The 18,571-nt window shown below is 43.3% G+C and overlaps 1 protein-coding gene across 7 annotated transcripts in view; it reads right to left on the bottom strand.

The window, feature by feature from the left end:
• NRXN3 (neurexin 3) overlaps window positions 1–18,571 on the bottom strand; it is a 1,496,329-nt gene that overhangs the window by 515,818 nt on the left and 961,940 nt on the right. For 2 of the 7 annotated variants that reach the window (XM_036267631.1, XM_036267639.1), the window contains exon 1: window positions 10,936–11,182. The exons of 3 other annotated variants lie outside the window; for them this stretch is intronic. In XM_036267631.1, the coding sequence (XP_036123524.1) occupies window positions 10,936–11,182 (247 nt within the window). Of the gene's footprint in view, window positions 1–10,935; window positions 12,137–18,571 lie in introns of those variants that run through there. 2 more of the 7 variants (XM_036267621.1, XM_036267647.1) reach the window with 2 other exon arrangements.

The raw sequence follows: 18,571 nt of genomic DNA, 5'->3' as shown, positions 1-18,571 counted from the left end.
GAAGGTTGGTTGGTAAAGATTAAATGAGGTCAGCTAAAGCATTTAGTTCAGTACCTGACCCAAAGTGCATACTGTTATATTTAGAAAATATTCACTGTCTCCATAATCTTGGCTCTAGGTAGAACATAAAGCCCTTTAAAAAGAGGCATATATTGCATTTGCAAATACTATTTTGAGAATTTTTTTCCCAACACCTCAGATAACACTGCATAAATATTTAAATGTTAAGAGCACAGATCTGGATTTAAACTGCTGAGATACTCAACCTGGTTCTGCTACGTGTTATTTGTATGACCTTAGGCAAGTAGCACAAACATTCTGTGTCACAGTGTCTGCATCTGTGAAATGGGAAAACAACTGTACCTACCTCATAGGAGGAATAAATAAACTAAAACCTTTAGAAGAGTGTCAGTCACACGGAAATAACTAAAAACAACAAAAAGATGCATATTAATAATAATTATCATTATTTAGAGTAAAGGAGAGCATGTCATTCTTATAAAAGTGCAGTGGTCTCCCTTTTTGGTTTATTTTAAAAAGATTACATGAACTTCAGTGGACACTCAAAGATACTCATCCAAATATGCAGAAATGGTCATACGGGGAAAGAAACATAAAATAATTGATTCAAGGAAAAAGATATACAATGAAACCTTGACTGTGGGAACCACAAGGCTCTCCCTCCACCCAAACTATTCAGGAAGCCACAGTTGCCTAACAGCTGAGATTTAACTCTTTAAACATCCTTTCAAACTTTTAAATCATCAGAATGCTGCTAAAATTGACCTCAAGAAGCCAAAAGGGCCTTGTTTTATTTTATCTGTGATCTAATTTTTCATAAGGGCTGTAGGCTTTTATGAAAAGCAGGGGTTCGGGAAAACTGAAGTGACTCTGTGAGCTACCACTCACCAAGAAGCCCCAAAGCCTTCGCCCCCCCGTCACTGCTTGTTCTTGGTAAGTCTGGGATTTCAGGCCGGGAGTTGAACAGACTGACTGTGGAAGCACATTTAATATTTTCAACCAGAGTGGAGGCCTTTTGTCTAGAGCCACGGAGGCAAGGGCAAGGCTGGGGGAGCTCTTTGCTCATCATCGCCCCCATTCTGCAGATAACTGTCTGCCCAAACCCACGGCCCTGGCCTGGGAGCCACAGCCCCCCACCACTGCAAGTCTAGCACGCTCTGCCTTCTCTGTGCGGCAATGCCAAATTTTAAAAAGTGTTCATTTCCCTGTCTTCCTCCTGGTGTCCCTTCAGACAGCTGGACCCTGCCTCTCTCCTCCTCCTCCCCTCTGTGACAACATCAAGTGGCAAAGGTACAAAGCAAATAAATGTTAAGTAATACATGGGCATGTTCAGTACAATGCGGGGCTCCGTCAGCCTCTCTACTGCCTAGCAACCGTGGTGGCTCACCCCGAGCTCATTTTCATTTTAATGTGCCACACGGAAAAGCAGCTAAATAGATACCCCCAGTCCTGAAGCATATAATCTGTAAACTACAGGAACAGGCGGATCATTTCCATTAGTTTCCTATGTTGCAAAAACCACAATTTTCACCCAAAGCGTGTAATTATATTTAAATTCTGAAAGACTGCCTCAGAAATCGTTGAAATTATAGTTTGGGGGAAAGTCACTCAGGAGTATTACACGGTTATGTGTGAATGTGGGGAGGGTGGCAGGGATATTTCAAAACAGTAAAACAAGGGAGGGTGAGAACAGGATCCTGGAAAATGGGGTTTTTTGGTTTCTAGGGGTTTGATGTTCAAATAGCCAGTCAAAAGCTGTTAGTGAGGGCTGGAGACTGGGGCAGGAATGTCTTTGAACAATAACTCAGCTGTGGCCTCCAGATGGGAAACAGAGACAGGTGATTACACAGGCCATGTTCCCCTTCTTTCTGACACGTGAGACCCAGTCAGGACGGGCAGCATCTTCCTGCCTGAATCTGAGCACTTTTTCCACAGGGTAGAAACCTCCAAAAACCTCCAGAAACCCTACCAAGTCAGGCACCTATTAGAAGAGTACACATGAAAAATTAATTACAAAAGGCCAGAAAAGCGCAACGCTGGCGGAATCCATTCCTGCAGGACCTCATCTGGTTAGCAATCTGCAGAGAGGCGGGAGGCGAGGCTGCAGACTGAGAAAGGGTCTTGAAGAAGGAGCAGCTGGGCTTTCTGTGGCAGAGGGAAAGAAGGGTGGGGAATTTGGAGTCAGACTGCCCAGCTCCCAGCCAAATCGGACCCTGACTAGATGCCCTTGGCCAAGTCCCCACTTTGCCCATCTGAAATATCAGAGGTTCAGATAATCCCAAGCTCTCTTTTATCCCTTAAATTCCAAGAGCCTGCTGGTGTGCTTTAGAGGAATACATGGTGTTCCCTACCCTTGCCTTGTCTATAAACTACCATCCCTAGTCTCCTAGTACATGGGAATCAATCACATGGCACCACCATCATTTACTTATTCATTCAAAAAACATCTAACAGGTGTGAATGTTCGATCCTTCTGCTCCTATTAAATAGTATCTCCTTGGGTCAGAATGGATTCAGCCAGACTGATAAACATCCAGATAGTTATTATGATCGGGACATTCCTTCTCATAGATGCTTTGGAAAGGTGTGTCCCCCATTCATCAGCAGGCTTCACTAGTCTGCACACGCTACGCCCAAGGAAAGAGGATGCTGTGCTGGTTTACGTGTCACTGCTGGGGTAACGGGCTGCTAGCACAGCAGGAGAAACAAGCGCTCCGTGGCCAGAACTGGGTCCGGATCCTGGTTCTACCACCACATTGCTTCAGTCAAGCCACGTAAGCTGTGAGTCTCGCCGTTTTCATCGATGGAATGAATGGCAGTCACCGTACCAAGGTCGAAGGATTGCGGGGGCTAAATGAAATTATACATGTAAAAACCTGGAGGAGAGCTGGCCGGGTACACAGTAAGGTGTGCATCATACACTGGTGTACGATCCAAGCAAGTCTCTCCAAACTCCAAATGTAAGTAGAAATAAAGCACTTGCTCCTTACACTCTCAGTTGCTATTCTGCCCTCTGTGCCCATAGGGCTAAACACAGCAGAGCTTCTTAAACACAACACAGAGCTCCTGCCCAGTATTAACCAGGTGTGTTTACATGAAAGCTGCCTTCTCCGGTCCCAGAGTGACTCTGAGGTTGGATTGAGGGTTTTAAAACATTATAGAGCACACCTCCCTTGCGTCACAGAGCACCACTGTCCTATGTCACAGGACGCCCCTCCGCTGCGTCACAGAGGGCCACTCTCCTACATTATGCTGCTTCTGGCTGAGCAGAAAAGAGAAAAATGTGGCTTGTGGCTTTGTCATAAGTTATTAGGACAGTCGAGAAAATAGACCTATCAAGTACTGGGAGACCCGTGGAACTCAGGTTTAAGATACAAATGGTGTCTTTAAAGACATACAGATCAGAGAATCATGCTTACTGAGTGCTGAGTGTCATTTGGAGACATCATCTAACTCAACCCTTCCATTGTAGAAATGAGGCAAAAATTAAAAAGACAACTTTCCCCAGCTATGTGATATTAAGGCACATACACACTACACACCACACAAAAAACTACATGTAAAAGAAAGAAAATAGGTCAAAAGGTCAAGATATCTCATATAATGTCTGCATGTTAAAAGAGTAATACAACTAAAAATGTATGTGTCGTCATATCCAAAGTCACAGAGTTGGTCAGGGAGACAACTAGGAGTAAAATCTGTGTCCCAGCATAAGGTCCTCTCCAAAAGATTTAAAATGCAGGCTCCACAAAGTCAACTCTAAGAGTTCGGGCTTAACAAGGAGCTTCCACCCCTTCTAAGACCCTTAAGTCCTGGTAAGTAAATGTATCAGAAATGTCACTTAAAGGAGTTCTCCATTTCCAGATCTGAAAATAGCAGTCCTTAAAGACCCATCGTTTCCTAGTATAAACCAGATAAAGAATTTTAGTTTTTAATGGATACTGAGCATCCCGCACAAGTTTACTAGAAACAAGATCCAATCTTGAATTTCCAAAATGGTCTCAGAATATTTCTTGGAGTCCTCACCTGTCACTCCACTAGATCACTGAGCTTCTAAACAGGTTGTTAGAATTCATGATTCTAGGCTAAAGTTTGCCTGGCGTGGATATTCACAGGTTAGAAGACAGCAAAAGCTCACCACACATGCTATTTTCTTTAAGGGCCATAAACAAGAAAATACAAATTAAGGTATTCTCCTCTGCATTTCCCTGAAGAAGTAGGAAGTAAATGAGTAAATGAAGTAACTACCTCCTTGGAGCCAAATGTGTCACACAGGTAGGGAAAGAAAGATTAGTAGATGTGTGTTCTTTAAGCTCAAACTACCAACCAGCAAACATTCAACACTGAAGTTCAATGTTGTGCGAGGAACTGAAAGAGCATTGTCACAGAAATACTGCTCATAAACTATGTAACCTCTACACAGTGCTTTCCATCATACTGAGCACGACTTGCTCGAATCCCCACACAACTCGGTGACCTATGTATGGGTAAGTATTGTTATTGCCCTCCTCGATGTAAAAATGAAGAAATTGAGTCTTAGTCAAGCCTTGTGACTTATCCAGGTTTACAAAGCTCCTAGATGACAGAAAAAAGATTGAGACCTATTTCCTCCAACTCTAAATCCTGTGATTGATGGTTCCCACCCCACCCAACACTACACTGCTCATTAGAACTCCATTATCATATTAAATACCTTCAGAAGCACATATTCTTAAAATCATTTCTCAGAAATATCTGAATATAGAAACAAACAAACAGAAGTCCATTCCCTCTCCCCAAAGAGTTAAATCCCTTGCTTGGGATTGACAACAGCAAAGGTGTTATAATTACAAGACATTTCCTCAATCACCCTGCCCAAGCCTCACAACCATGCCATGAAATAGACAAGTTTTTTGTTTTGTTTTTTTCCATATTTATAGTTTAAAATAAACTTTCACAACATAAAAATCCAACAGGAAAATAAAAAGAAATTGATACATATTTTTCAGCTGCCAAAAACAGTTATTTATGCTTATTTAACTTGCCCTTATTTATTGAAAGATGAGGTGTAAAAGGAGTTGGTGGTACGTGTCTAGGAAAAGAAAATAATGAGCAACTGTTCATAAAGGAAGACACTGTGGGGGCAGGAATGTCTGGCCTGCAATTACAGCTGGTCAAGTAGAGACAGCCTTAGAGGGGGACATTGGAGTCTGTCCGCAGGGCAGGTGGGCACACTCAAAATTAGTCTACAAGTACACCAAGTGCAGACTCAGTCACACGAGAGTAACTAGAAGGAAAGAAAACACAAGTGTTAACTGAACCTACTGGTGCTGTGTTCTCCACCTGTACTGCATATAAATAGAATGTTTCCTCTTGAGGCACCATCTTATCAATTTTGTAAATTGCTACCATTGTCCCTGAAGGTTTTCTTTTTCCACTGTGAACATTTGAGTTCAACAGAGATTTTACTTCTTTCCCAATGACAGGGTCTGGGGGAAAGGGGAAGGAGAAGGAGTGTTATGGGCTAAATTGTGTCCACCCCCAAATTTCTATATTGAAGCCCTAATTCCAAAAATGTTAGATTGTGACTGTATTTGGAGACAGTGCCTTTAAAAAATTGATTAAATTAAAATGAGACATTTGGGTGAGCCTTAATCCAATCTGACCAGTGTCCTTATAAGAAAAGGAAATTTGGTCCAGCCAGTGTGGCTCAGTGGATTGAGCATTGTCCCATAGACTAAAAGGCCCCAGTTCAATTATAGGTCAGGGCACATGCCTGGGTTGTGGGCTCTATCCTCAGTGGGGGGCATGCAGGAGGCAGAGGCAGACAATTGATGTTTCTCTCTCACATCTATGTTTCTCTCTCTCTCTAAAAAAAAAAGGAAATTTGAACATACAAGGAAACACCAGTGTTGTGTGAACAGAGAGGAAAGACCACATGAAGACACAATGAGGCCCTGGCCGGCTTGGCTCAGCGGTTAGAGTGTTGGTCCGCGAACCAGAGAGACCTGGGTTCGGTTCCCGCTAAGGGCACGTACCTCGGTTGCAGTTTTTCCCCGGCCCTGGTTGGGGTCGTGTGGGTGGCAACCACTTGATGTGCCTCTCTCACGTCGATGTTTCTCTCTCTCTCTTCCTCCCTCTCTCCTTCCCACTCTGTCTGAAGATAAATGCAAGAATGTCCTCGGGTGAGGATAAAAATATATAATATTAGCTTAAAAAAAAAAAAAAAAAAGACAGAATGAGAAGGTGTCAATCTACAAGTGAAGGACGGAGATTTCAGGAGAAACCAAATCTGCCAACACCATAATTTTGGACTTCTAGCCTTCATAGCTCTGAGAAAATAAATGTCTGTTGTTTAAGCCATCCAGGCTATGATTTTTTTTTTATGACAGTCCTAACAAACTAATAAAGGGAGGGAAATATGAATAAGTTTATGGTTTATCTTCAGACATTTGGTTCTCCCAGATTACCCAGGCTTCCAGCAAAGCAAACTTTCTGAGACCTGATAAATTAATTCACTAAAATGTAAAATAAAATATATTACCTCTTCCAGATTCAAAATCAGACAATAAAGGAATAAAATTCTTACAATGGAATTCCAGCTGTTGGTCAGTTTGGTTCCCCCCCCACCCTGATAAGAATGGTTCCGACGATCTCATCTCTTGTCCCTAAGATATGGCATACCTCGCCTCCACCCCAACCAGTGATTTATGTTGGAAGTGCTGAAGAAATCTACACTACAATATTATCAACTTCCTATGATAGTTTATTAAGAACGTGTTAATCTCCAGACCTACTACTTGCCAGAACATTTTAGAGAAGAAAAACAATGCATCTAGAGGAGAGAGAGAGGGAGAAACCAATTTAATTAATTTATCACCAAGGCCAAAGGCATATAAATCTTATCATTGTATCTGTCAACCAACACTATGAATTATTCAGCCAACTGAATCCCAAGAAGGAAGGGGGAGAGAGAGTGGTTAGAAGGCAGCCGGCTGAGCAGAAGAAAATGCTTAGTAGATCAGAGCAACACTAGCTCCATGGATGGGAAAAGTTAGCTGGTCGTCTAGGACAGTGAATGAGAAGTCTAAGTCCTTATAAGAAGGGCTCCTGGCTGATGTGCCATAAGGGGGACCACCACCACTTCTGCTAAGATCATTCAGATCTGACTTATGTGCCCCCACACACAGTCCCTTGTTTCTGAGCAAGAGTCTTCCCTCTAAATATATTGTGGTGTTTTCCCTTTAAAGTTGGGTTCTGTTCTCTACTAATTCCCCCAAATGCCTAGAGCCAGGGAAGCCTATTATATTATGGAGGATAAAATGTAAGACACATACTAGACCTAGGATCCTTAGAGAAACCTGTTTTCCAAACTATAAGTATTAAAGCATTTGTTTTTAGGCAGAGGGTCATTGGACTTCTTAAAGGCAGGTGAGAGGAAAACAAATACACAAAACTCTATGACAAAACTGGAGGTTAGTAAACATATGTATGTTCATTTTCATGTGTCCCGTACCACTACCTAGGAGCTTTGATAAGCATGATATTTATTCATGGTAATAAAGTCAAGGGTGAAAAAATACCTGTAGGGATATTTTGAATAACAGAAAAATGTAAATCTTCATTTTATAAAGGATATTTGGATTTTATATTAATTAATATGGTCGGATATCCAGATCCCCCCCTCCCCCCCCCATTTTTTTTTTAAATTACTGAAGCACTTATTTTAGATGATCAAAATACTTCTGAAATTATCCCTAGCTGAACACTACCATGTCTTATTTAGTTTTCTATCCTTAGCAAATAGCACACAGACTGGTACATAGTAAATACTCAATAAATGCTGATTGAGTGACTATTGAATAGATCACAAAAGAAAGCAGAGGACCCAAGAGAAGGAGCTGACCAATGGGAAGAAGTTTACCAGATTCCAGTTAAGATGAGAGTTAATTCTCTCCTGAGACACAGTCCTAACCTGAGACTATTTTGGGTGCCTCAGGCCAGTGTGGCTTTGTCTCCCCAACACATAAAGGAGCTCAGCCTTCTCTAGGGTGCCCTGTGATAAAGACTATAGGCAAATCTATACATAATTATCTAAAGATTAGAACCAAGCTGGTAAAAGCTGTTTGGAGAATGTCTGTTACTTCTGTCTGTCTCAGTGTGAATCCCACTACAGGGCAGAATGGATCGGAAGCAGAGGGCGTAAACTGATTTAAACAGCAACTCTGAGGATTTGGCTGCTCAGGAAATGAGCAAGGGGAACAGGAAAATAAAATGAAAATTTTCTCTTCAGTCCAAAGAAAGTTCTTGGACTCAAGCCTCAGAATGAAGGGCATTTACTTCACAGACAATAGAGACTGCTGCTTTTAACTCTGGAATAACGTTGGCAGAAAACTATTTGTAACAACCATTAGTCTCATGGTGCTATGCCTCCTACCACCTCCATCCAAAAGATTTTTTAAAACAACTGCTGTTAGCAAAGTCTTTGTCTTGGACTAAAGGAAAGCAAGTGTACTTCCAGGAAGAATGAGAGACACATTAACAAAGCACTGAGAGTCTCCTGGTTCTTTCAGAACTCAAAAGGTCCCCGTTTGGATGGGGAATTGAAATCAAAGATTGGTGTATTTTGTTGAGCACCGCTTCTCTTGATTTCGAGCTCAAAAAACACTAATTAAATATGTAAGGAGCCTACTTAATATAGATGCATTCAGTCTCCAAGACCCAACCAATCAATGGGATGGGACTTTAGGATTGAAAGAGGATCCTGAAGAGTTGAACTCATGAGTGTTCCTATCTTAGCCCTGCAGACCCGGAGTTTACTGCATCCTATAGCTCTGATGGATCTGGGGGCCTTTTCTGGGACCTCTAGTCAATTACTTGCTATGTTCTTCTTTCCCATCATACTGAACCTTATCAGATGCAGGTTAATGAGAAATCAGACGGGGAGACTGGGAACCAGTCAAAAAGATTTAGAGGGTACTGAGCAAATGGTGAGCTAATGGATGCTTGGAGAAATGAAGTGGATTAGAGAAGTGTTGTGTTTAGCCTAGGCAACACCCAACACCCAACACCAATGGTGGAGGGGGCGGGGGGGAGAGAGAGAGAGAGAGAGAGAGAGAGAGAGAGAGAGAGAGAGAGAGAGACTGGACAGATTTAGGAACCCCTGGGAAGTAGAGCTCAGTAAATTCCATCACTTAACTCCTAGCTGCTTTAACTGTTTATATCCTGAACAGGAAACATCCAGGTTCTGCCAGCCTACACCCTCTAACTAATGCATAATCTTCATCTCCCTGCTGATCATTTATACTAATTAGCAAAATTTAGCTAATTATTGCTGAGTGCCTCCATGTTTAACCATGACTATTAGTAACAGTCAGTCTGGCTTCCTCCATCCCCACTTCCTGCTTTTCTTTCCCACTCTTTATAATCTCACCTCCACTCCCAGTCCCTGTTCCCCCTTGGAGCTAACAGTTTCCATATCAATGAAATTGCTTTAGCTTTTTTGGTGGTTGTGTTTCTTTCCTTTCCAAGGATTTTTGTTTGTTTGATTGGGGGAGGGGGGTGCTTTGCTTCTGAAAGAAAGCCTACACCATCCTCAGCAGGAGTCACAGAGCAAACAGCAACCAGATCAAGATCAAGCATTGCCTCCTCCCCACCACCCTCCGCCACCAACCTTACAAGCTCTGAGCTGTTTGACAACTCCATCAAATGAAATTTAAAGAGAGAGCCAGAAAGAGCTAGAATACGTGCTGGCAATTTCTCAACATGCTTCCACTTAACGCTACAGACAGCACAGAGCAGAAGCCCAGGGCTAGGAGGCAGTGGGGAGAACTGATGTTCTGAATGGGGTCTGCGTGCTGTAGGTCTTCAAAATACAAGCTAGGGCAGGGGACCTCTGGTGTAGTTCACTCCTGCTGCTCCCTGGAGGGCTGTTCCTGTAGTCAGGCTCTGTGATTCCTCCTTTCCTCGCCATTGGAGTGGAGTGCATAGTAAACAAATAATGAAGCTCTCTTTAGAACGTTTTACTACAGCAAGCTCCCACCTTAGAGGCAGACATCACCCTTTCCAAGGCAGCCTGCACAGAGCCGAATATACATTTAAAAGCTTACACCTCTTCTTTCAATAGCTAGGCAAGGAAGGTTTGGAGCAAAACACAGCAAACTTGTATTGTGTGAACAAGCCCATCCATGCTATCTTTAATTGAAATAACATTTGCATAAATGGTGAAATCAACATTATTATAATTTACACTTGGGTCAATTATAAATGGACTTTGCCTTGTCTATAGACCGCTTCCTCTCTGATAGATAGCGATATTCGATGTGCAGTTTTTACGATGGCTGATCTCCCTAGCACACATGTGGACACACATAAAGCTGTCCAGATGAACAACAATGGCCACTGGTTATTAATTATAGTTTCTGCCTTCAGCTACTCTCCCTCTTGACCTTTACCACACAGGCCACTTTCCAGCAGTTCAAACAACTTCTAGCTGAAGATCTAAGAATTCCTGCTGCCTGCTATTTCCCCACTATTAGCTCCCAAACAGAATCCGAGAGAAGGGTGAAAGCAAGGTGAATGAGTGAATTCTCAAAGTGCAGCACGGGGACTTATCTGAAGTTCCTGCCACCATAGGGGAGGGGCGGTGAAGGAGGTGGAAGGGTGCAAAGCTGCAAACGGGGAGAATGTGGTGTTGATGCAGCTCTGGGTAGCTAAGGAGAGGAGAATCCATTAGAGAAAATTGGGGGGCTGAGGCAAAAAACATTAGCATTAGTGTTTAAGGGGAAACTGGACATTCCCTTCCCTCATGCACATGCTATACTTTTCATCATTTTCAAGTTTTTATTTTCTCCCCACCCTGGACATTACCTGAAAGGCGAGTGGGTTAAGGAATTTCTATGCCCCATTAAAAGGATAAAGAGCAGAAAGACCCACCGTGCCCTCCTCGCAGGGAAACAGGGGAACGATAGATAGAAATAGGCACTGAGTGATGCTTGCTGCCATGGGAATGGTGCTCCTGCGGAGAGTGAGACCCCGGCGAGGAAGAGGAGGAGGAGGAGGAAGCTACATTAGAGGAACTCCACACAGAGCTGATGATACATCCCCAGAAGAGGGACCAGATCCCAAGCGTCCAGGCCGGCCGGCGGGGAGGGCTCCGTCTTGGGTGGATTCTCAGGTGCATGGTCAACGCACTGGACCACTACAGATGGGCAGTTTGAATTCCAGCCTGTGAGGAATAATGAAGTTCATGATGCCCAGGGGCCCATCATAGCAGGAGGAAGACTTGTCCGAATTTTGGAAAGAGGGGAGGAATAAGCGCTTTCTAAACAGGTGATGAATCAGTTAAAAAAAAAAAAAAAAGATACTATTTAAAAAAATAATAAGAGAGAAGGCAAAAGCCCCCGTTTTCCGGGGCTTAAATTTAGGATGCCAAAGTCCACCCAGGTATAGTAACCCTCCTAGGGAGCCCTGTAATGCCAAACATGTCAGGGGAGGCCCTCGGCTTCCTCCTGATCTCTAGGCACCTCAGGTCTGATGGCTTAACTGCACACTCCGGTGAGCCACATAGAGGAAAGGTGGAAATGAAGGAAGAAGAGGAGGCGGCAGGACACCCAAGTAGGTTCAGGTTAGTTTATCCCAACATCCAAGCAGTTTGAACATTTTTTTTTTCCTTTTCCCACTTCGAAGCGATGCAATGCAGAACAGAAAGCAAAAGGGGGCTGCAGGTGGGAGAGTTCTTCTCGTGTTTCTCGGAGTCTTGGCGGAAGGGCACTGAGGCTGTTAACCCTGCACTTTCTGGAAGAGCTCCGCGGAGCCTCCGCCTGCTTCCCGGGTTTCCCAACTGGACGAAAAACAGTAGCAGCAGCAGCAGTCGTAGCCGGAGGAAGAGAACAAGGAGGACCAGAGAGCAAGAGGAGAGGAAGAGGAACCCAGCGCAGAGCAGCCACCCAAACCAACGTGGCACAGGGCAGAGAGAGGTGGGTGAGCCAGCAGGGAGAGCCAGAGAGGAGGTGCCCGCAGGCAGCAGAGGTGGCCGAGAGGCAGGCTGGCGCCAGCAAAGTGCACAGAACTGGGAGGCACAGGTGAAGTGAAGCGAGGAGTTGGGGAGCCAAATTCACAAATGGGCAAGTCATATGCAAATAGCGCACTCCCGAGAGCAAATCAGTGCAGCCCGAGCGCTCTGCCGAGGGACTGGCTGGCTCCGGAGGAAGGAGGGGCCGAGCACCCGGAATCCCAGCCCTCCCCATTCAAGTACGCTAGCTCATCTACACCCTGGAGCCTCCCGCACGCTGCCCCCCACCCCACACCCCCTTGGGCGCTCAGCTTCCCTCCCGGCACCGTGAGCTAGTGCACGTGTGTGAATGTGTATGTGGAGAGACTGAGAGACAGGCATACAGAGACACTGCGCCTTTTTATCACCCTTTCCTCCTCCTCTCCCAGGCACGTTCAGCCAAACTCTCACGATTAAGGCACCTTTTACAATTCTACAATTCGGAAAGAAAAATGCAGGCAAAGGCTGAGGCTGAAGTAGCCCCAAATAGAAATAAAAATAAACCCCTTGAGTCAGCAGGAGTGCTGGAGCGACTGCAGGCAATGGTGCCTCCCTCACTGCTCCCCCTAGCCTGGCGGTCAGCACCTTGGTCAGCACCCAGTGCCCGCTCTCCTTGCAGGTGCCTCTCCAGGGGGTTAATAATACGCCCAAGGCCCTAACCCTAGGAGCAAATGATGGGAACATTTCTCCTGGCTCTCTGTGCAGATGTGGCCCCAGGGACTCCTGAGGGTGAGAGGTTTGGTGGCCTGGGGCCCTTGGAGAAAGTAGTTTCCACCCCAGGTGAACAGGAAGCTCTTGGAATTCAGGAACCAGAAGTTAACCCCTAGTCCTTTGTTCCGTGGTCAAAGAACTTCAGAAGGGGTGAGGACTGAGTCTGCTGGCAGGAAGAGGAGTGGCACCCCGGTCAGGACTTTCCTCAGAGACCATGCCCCAGATGGATGAAGCCTCCAGGCCTCCAGGACACTGGGCAACAAAGAAAGCACAGCTTTTTCATCCAGGCTGAACCTGCAAGGGGGAGCAGGAGTGGAAGAAAGAGCTTGGCGCTCCTGTCATGGCCATCTGTGACTCCAGGAGGACGCTGACCAGGGTTCTGTCAGGGAACTGTGACATTCGGGACAGGTGGCTTCCACCTCACCCCACCCCCCTTCTTCCACTCTACTTGATGTGCTAGAAGCACAAACCCAACAGGCAGCCCTCCTAGACCCAGGGGTTTTGCTAGCTTTGACTCCTTCCTTCACACTCACCTTGGTTTAAAAAAGCACATTATGTTTTTTGGCAGCAGGCAGAGGGAATAATACTTGCTGGTTAAATCATATATACTAGATGACACTTGCTTCTTAAAACATATATATATATAGCATATATATATAGCATTTCTTTTTTTAAAAGGAGCTTATAGCACCTATTATACTCCTGCTCTCAAGAACATTTCAAACCCTGTAACTGAGAATAAAGAACAGAGATTAAGACACTTCTTTTCATCCTTGTGACACTCCAAACAGAGACTGCGCAAGTTAGCACTATATGTCTTTCTAACAGATAAAGATACCAAAACCTATTGATGATTTGTCTCCAAGGTCAAATCTCAAATCCATTTCAGATTTATGGTGGTGACTTTGTATTCTAGTTCTAAAATAAATATTCTCCCAAAGGTCCATGCTGTCTGTGGTAAATGGTGCACAGTCATCCCAACTCCTCTGGCTCTCATCTGTCAGGTGATCCATAGGAGATCCATCCAGGATCCCCCATTCAATGTCTTCCATGCCCTTGGGTGACGGCCAAGAAACACTATGTCTTAAACCAGCACCATGTACCCAGAAACACCACAGCAAGTCACAGGGGTCATTTTTGGAGACTCGATTTAAACCTCAGTGTCTTGCTCTGTAAAACATAGGTAATGCCTTTCCTCATGAGGTTCTTGGGAGTTTTAAATGAGATAACATATACACTGCATCTGGCCTAGCACCTGACAGAGTGGCAGTACTCTTTGTTCAATATAAAAATAAGCTAAGAACTCCAAGAAGGTTAAGTAGATTAGGGTCTTATGTTATTATTAGTAGAAAAGTTGGGGGGGCGGGGTGGTAGGAATCTTATCCTAAGGATTCTCCCTTAAGGTAAGATGATAATTCCCATTCAAACCAACCTCTCCGTTAGTCCTCCAGATGGAGTCCTACTGTGCTTTGGACTCATTCAAACTCCATATCATGGTCTTAAGGGAACTCAGATGACCTGGTTTATACCTAATTCTCCAACTCATCTTCTGCCAGATGGCCCCTTACTACCCTCCAGTCTCCCACACCCTCTTTCTATTCTTAGAATGCATCAAGTTATTTCCCAATTCCAAACCCTTATACTTGCTGGCTCCTCTTGTCTGAAAGACTTTTCGCCAAGATTTTCATGTGATTGGTTCATTTCAGATGTCACCTCTTCAGAGACCCTCTCTGGCCTTTATCAAAAGTCAGCTATGTCAGCCCTGAAAGGTACTTTATCTCAGTACCTTGTCCTATTTCCTTCACAGTGCTCTCGACTTTCTGAAATTATTTTATATGTTGGTTCATAATCTAACTCCTCAAAAAGATTGCAATCCCCCTGAAAGCAGAACTTTTGTCTCCCCCCCCCCCATCTTCTGTATGTAGCAGAGTGGGTAGCACATAGCAGGAGCTCAGTAAGTATTTCCTCAATGAATTAATCCAACAAATCAACTGCCAATCTCATATGCACATGTTCTTATATCATTAGGTTCACAGATGGATTAATCTGGCTTTAGTGACATGGGTCCCCAGAGATACACATCCCCAGAGTTGACAAGTTGACCACCTACCCATGTAACATTGCTCTTCTTTTCTCAATTGGCACTGTATGTTGGAGACACTCTCTGTGTCCCAAGGACGTATGGGAAACTTTGATGGACCTTCCAATTAATTCTCTGCTAGGCAACAAAGTGAAAATACATCTTTTATGCAGTACAAAATCGGGAAATGCTGCTGGTGTGTCACAGCTGGAGCTATTCATTTCACTTGTCACACTTATAATTTATTTATTTACTTTTTGCAAATTGTCAAAGGAAGTAGCTGTGAATTCCAGTAAAGGTTAATTCCATTTGGGGACCCAGTTGAATACTGAGAAAACTTATCAAAGGGCAAATACAAGACTGGTTTATTTTTTCCTCCTTCCACTCCAAAGAGATAACCTGCAGTTATCCTGGTAAGACCCATGTCCTTCTCCATTTAACACACTGTTGATTTCTTGCTTCTATTTGTTTCTTATCCCTCCTCTCTCTTCCTCTAGTCAACGCATTCCTACCTAGATTTCTTTTTCAAATTTCCATTCTTCTAAGGTCTATTAGAGTTTACATTAGGATGCCTTATTCAATATATGTATTTTTTAGATTTAGTTCAAGCTATACCTTCTAAACACTGCTGCACCTGGAGTTCAGCTGAAGGATTGTCATCAGCTGCACTACCATCAAAAGCAGCCCCCTTTCCTCCTGGGTCATCTTCCCTAGTGGGTCCTGGAGTGAGAATACTTGGGAATGAAATGTGCAGCTACAAGATGAAGATGTAAACCCACTTTTAAGGTGGAAAGAAAGAGAAATTGGAAACATTATGGTCACCACAAATTTAAAATTGAAAAATTTCACAGGAACAATAGGTAGGTCCAGAAATCCTAACCAGACTTTGTGGAACTTGAAGTTTCTGAAGGGAATGCAGTTAAGAGAGAGAGAGAGAGAGAGAGAGAGAGAGAGACTGGCCCTGGCCAGGGTGGGTCAGTGGTTAGAACATAGGCCCGAGCACTGAAAGGTGGCAGGTTCAATTCCCAGTCAAGGGCACATACCTGGGTTGCAGTTCAATCCCTGATCCTGGTTGGGTCTTGTGCAGGAGGCAACCATCTCTCTCTCTCTCTCTCTCTCTCTCTCTCTCTCTCTCTCTCTCTCTCTCCCCTCCATCCCTACCTTCCACTCTCTCTAGAAATCAATAGAAAAAATAGTCTTAGGTGAAGATTAACAAAGAAACAAACAAAAAACTGCAACTGGATTTGGCTGGTTTATAGCTGGTTTCTCTGATTCCAGACTTCAGACTGTGGTATCATAGATCGTCTTCCCCTGCTTTGTAAATCTCCTCCATCCACCCGACCTCCCAGGAAACTGTCCCATGATGAGGGAGGAGCATCCTTACCTAGCTGACCCTCTTTGTCTTGCTTTTATCTGTATTCTACTGTGAAGTAGTCTGGAGCATCTTTTGGCTTCTACAATAAGCCTCATGATAGTACTTAATAGTATCAGGTGCCAGGAACTGAACGTGAAGTTGCCTGTCAGTCTCTCACAGTATGTTTTGTCTCGTCACATGCCTCTTCTCACTTGTATAGACTCTGACTTTCCACTTCACTGCCAGCAGGAGACACCTGCCAAGTTGTTTGTCGCAGGCTCATCTAACATGACCACGCAGACACAGAAAGCACCAGTCTGTCTCTGTGCAAACCCTAAGCTCTTAGGTAATGACCCTCTTTTTCCAAATACTAAGTGCAGACACCCTTATTTTCTCTCTCTATGCAAGGTTCCAAAGGTAAGTGTAGGAAGAAGGAGAAGAAAAACAAACAACTAAACTCTTATAATGTGAAGTGAAATAAAAGTCCTGAAAAAATACAGGTGACTGTTAACATAGCTATAAATATATCCAAGGGTTTCCAGTGACACCATAAAGCAGTCCAACTTTGCTTTATTATAGTCACTAGATTTACTTATGGCCCCATCACTCATCCTTCTGATCATTTATTTAAGAAAGCCATCCCACAAAGAGCAGATTTGGATCATATTTTCCATTTGGGGGTTTAAAAGAAAAGCTTTATTCTTTAAAGTATCATTCTTACATGTATTTGATTTTTTAAAAAGACAGTGGCATCCCCCTATAACTTTATAGTGTAGAAAACGTATACATCGCTTCTGTTCCTTTAACTTATATCTTTTATAAACATCCACAATTATTTGTTTGTCCTCCTTGTGGCTGAAATGGGGATATCAGGAGTTTGGATGTTGGAAAAAAATCTCTCTAGGAAATTTTCCAAATCCATACAGTTTTAACCAATGGGGCTGGGATTCCCTTAGAATTGTATGCATTTCTTCAAGGATAAGACAAATATGAAATGTTTCTGTGTAAGCCTCAATCTGCTTCCTTTGTAGTCCAAGTGCAATCATTTTATCATGGAAGCAAATTGTCCTTTTACGTAAGAACAGAAATCAGTGAGTTCCTTTAGAGAGATTTGGACATTTGAATTCGTTAGTCTTCACTAAGCTGACACTGCATGTCAGAGATTTAAACTCCATTCTCTGCATCATGTAAATATTTATCCAGTTTTAAGGACTCAAACCAAATGAATGCTGTTACACAGTAACAGAAGTAATAATAGCATGTGAGTGTTGATAGGGTAATTCACAGAGGACACTTTGAGAGTGTATACAGATTTAGATTTGGGGTTCCGGTGTTTGACTTCCTAGGTTCAAATCCTGGTTCTGCTTGTCAGCTGCCGTGGAAACGTTAATGAGATCCTTAGCCCGGTTGTTTGTCAGCTTCTCCACCTCTATAAGAATAATCACACTTTCTATCTAATAGGTTTCTACAAGGATTTAGAAAGTTAATATATGTAAAGTGTGTCTAAACAGTGGCTGGAGCACAGTAAATAATCAATAATTTCTAGTTGTAGTCACATTTATTGATCATTTACTATGTGCTAGGCACTGTTGTTATTCTTATTACTATTCTCTTTTTCTCCTTGGTAACTCCTTGAAAGTTATCCCTGCAGAGAGTGTTCTCTTCTTGTTGATTCAAATCTCCAGAGGAGGGTGTAAACAGAGGGCTACTCCTGCAATTCCAAAACAGAACAGAAAGTTACTCTGACTCACTGAATTCTCTCTGCCCATATTTTGCAGAAAGGGCAGCAGCTTCTTTGCCTCCTGCCCACAAAAACCCTTTAAGCCAAACCCAAAACGATAAAGCTCACCATGGTCCCAGAAACAGATACTATGGACTATCACCCCATGGCATTGTAAAAGTAATCATTTTGGAATTCTCATCATCTCAGTCTACTATGAGACCTGGAAAAATTCTTTGGCTACTTCTCATCCCCATCTCTTTATTTTACCACTTTCTTCTCTCTAATAAGCAAATGCTAATTATTTCACCTTCCCCATAAAAGACATGCCAGAGAGCTTAAGTTCAAACTCCTGCTCCATCATTTCCATCATTTATTAGCTGTGTGACCATGGGAACGTTTCTTAGTTCTGAAAACTGATGTCTTCTCATCAGTAAAATGGAGATCACAATATTCTGTGTCTCAAACCTAGCACAGTATCAGGCCAATATGACAGTATGAGACATTCAATGGATATTTGTGGGACAATATTGGGATACGTATAATTACTGTAGGAGAAAATGTTTCATGTATATACAGGGTAGGGATAAAGTAGGTTGACAATTGTTTGTATACAAAATAATACAATAATTAATAAATAATTATACAAGAATG

Source organism: Molossus molossus, unplaced genomic scaffold, assembly GCF_014108415.1.
Source record: "Molossus molossus isolate mMolMol1 unplaced genomic scaffold, mMolMol1.p scaffold_m16_p_1, whole genome shotgun sequence".
In the NCBI taxonomy this organism is placed as follows: Eukaryota; Metazoa; Chordata; class Mammalia; order Chiroptera; family Molossidae; genus Molossus; species Molossus molossus.
This window is presented reverse-complemented; position numbering and strand designations above follow the sequence as displayed.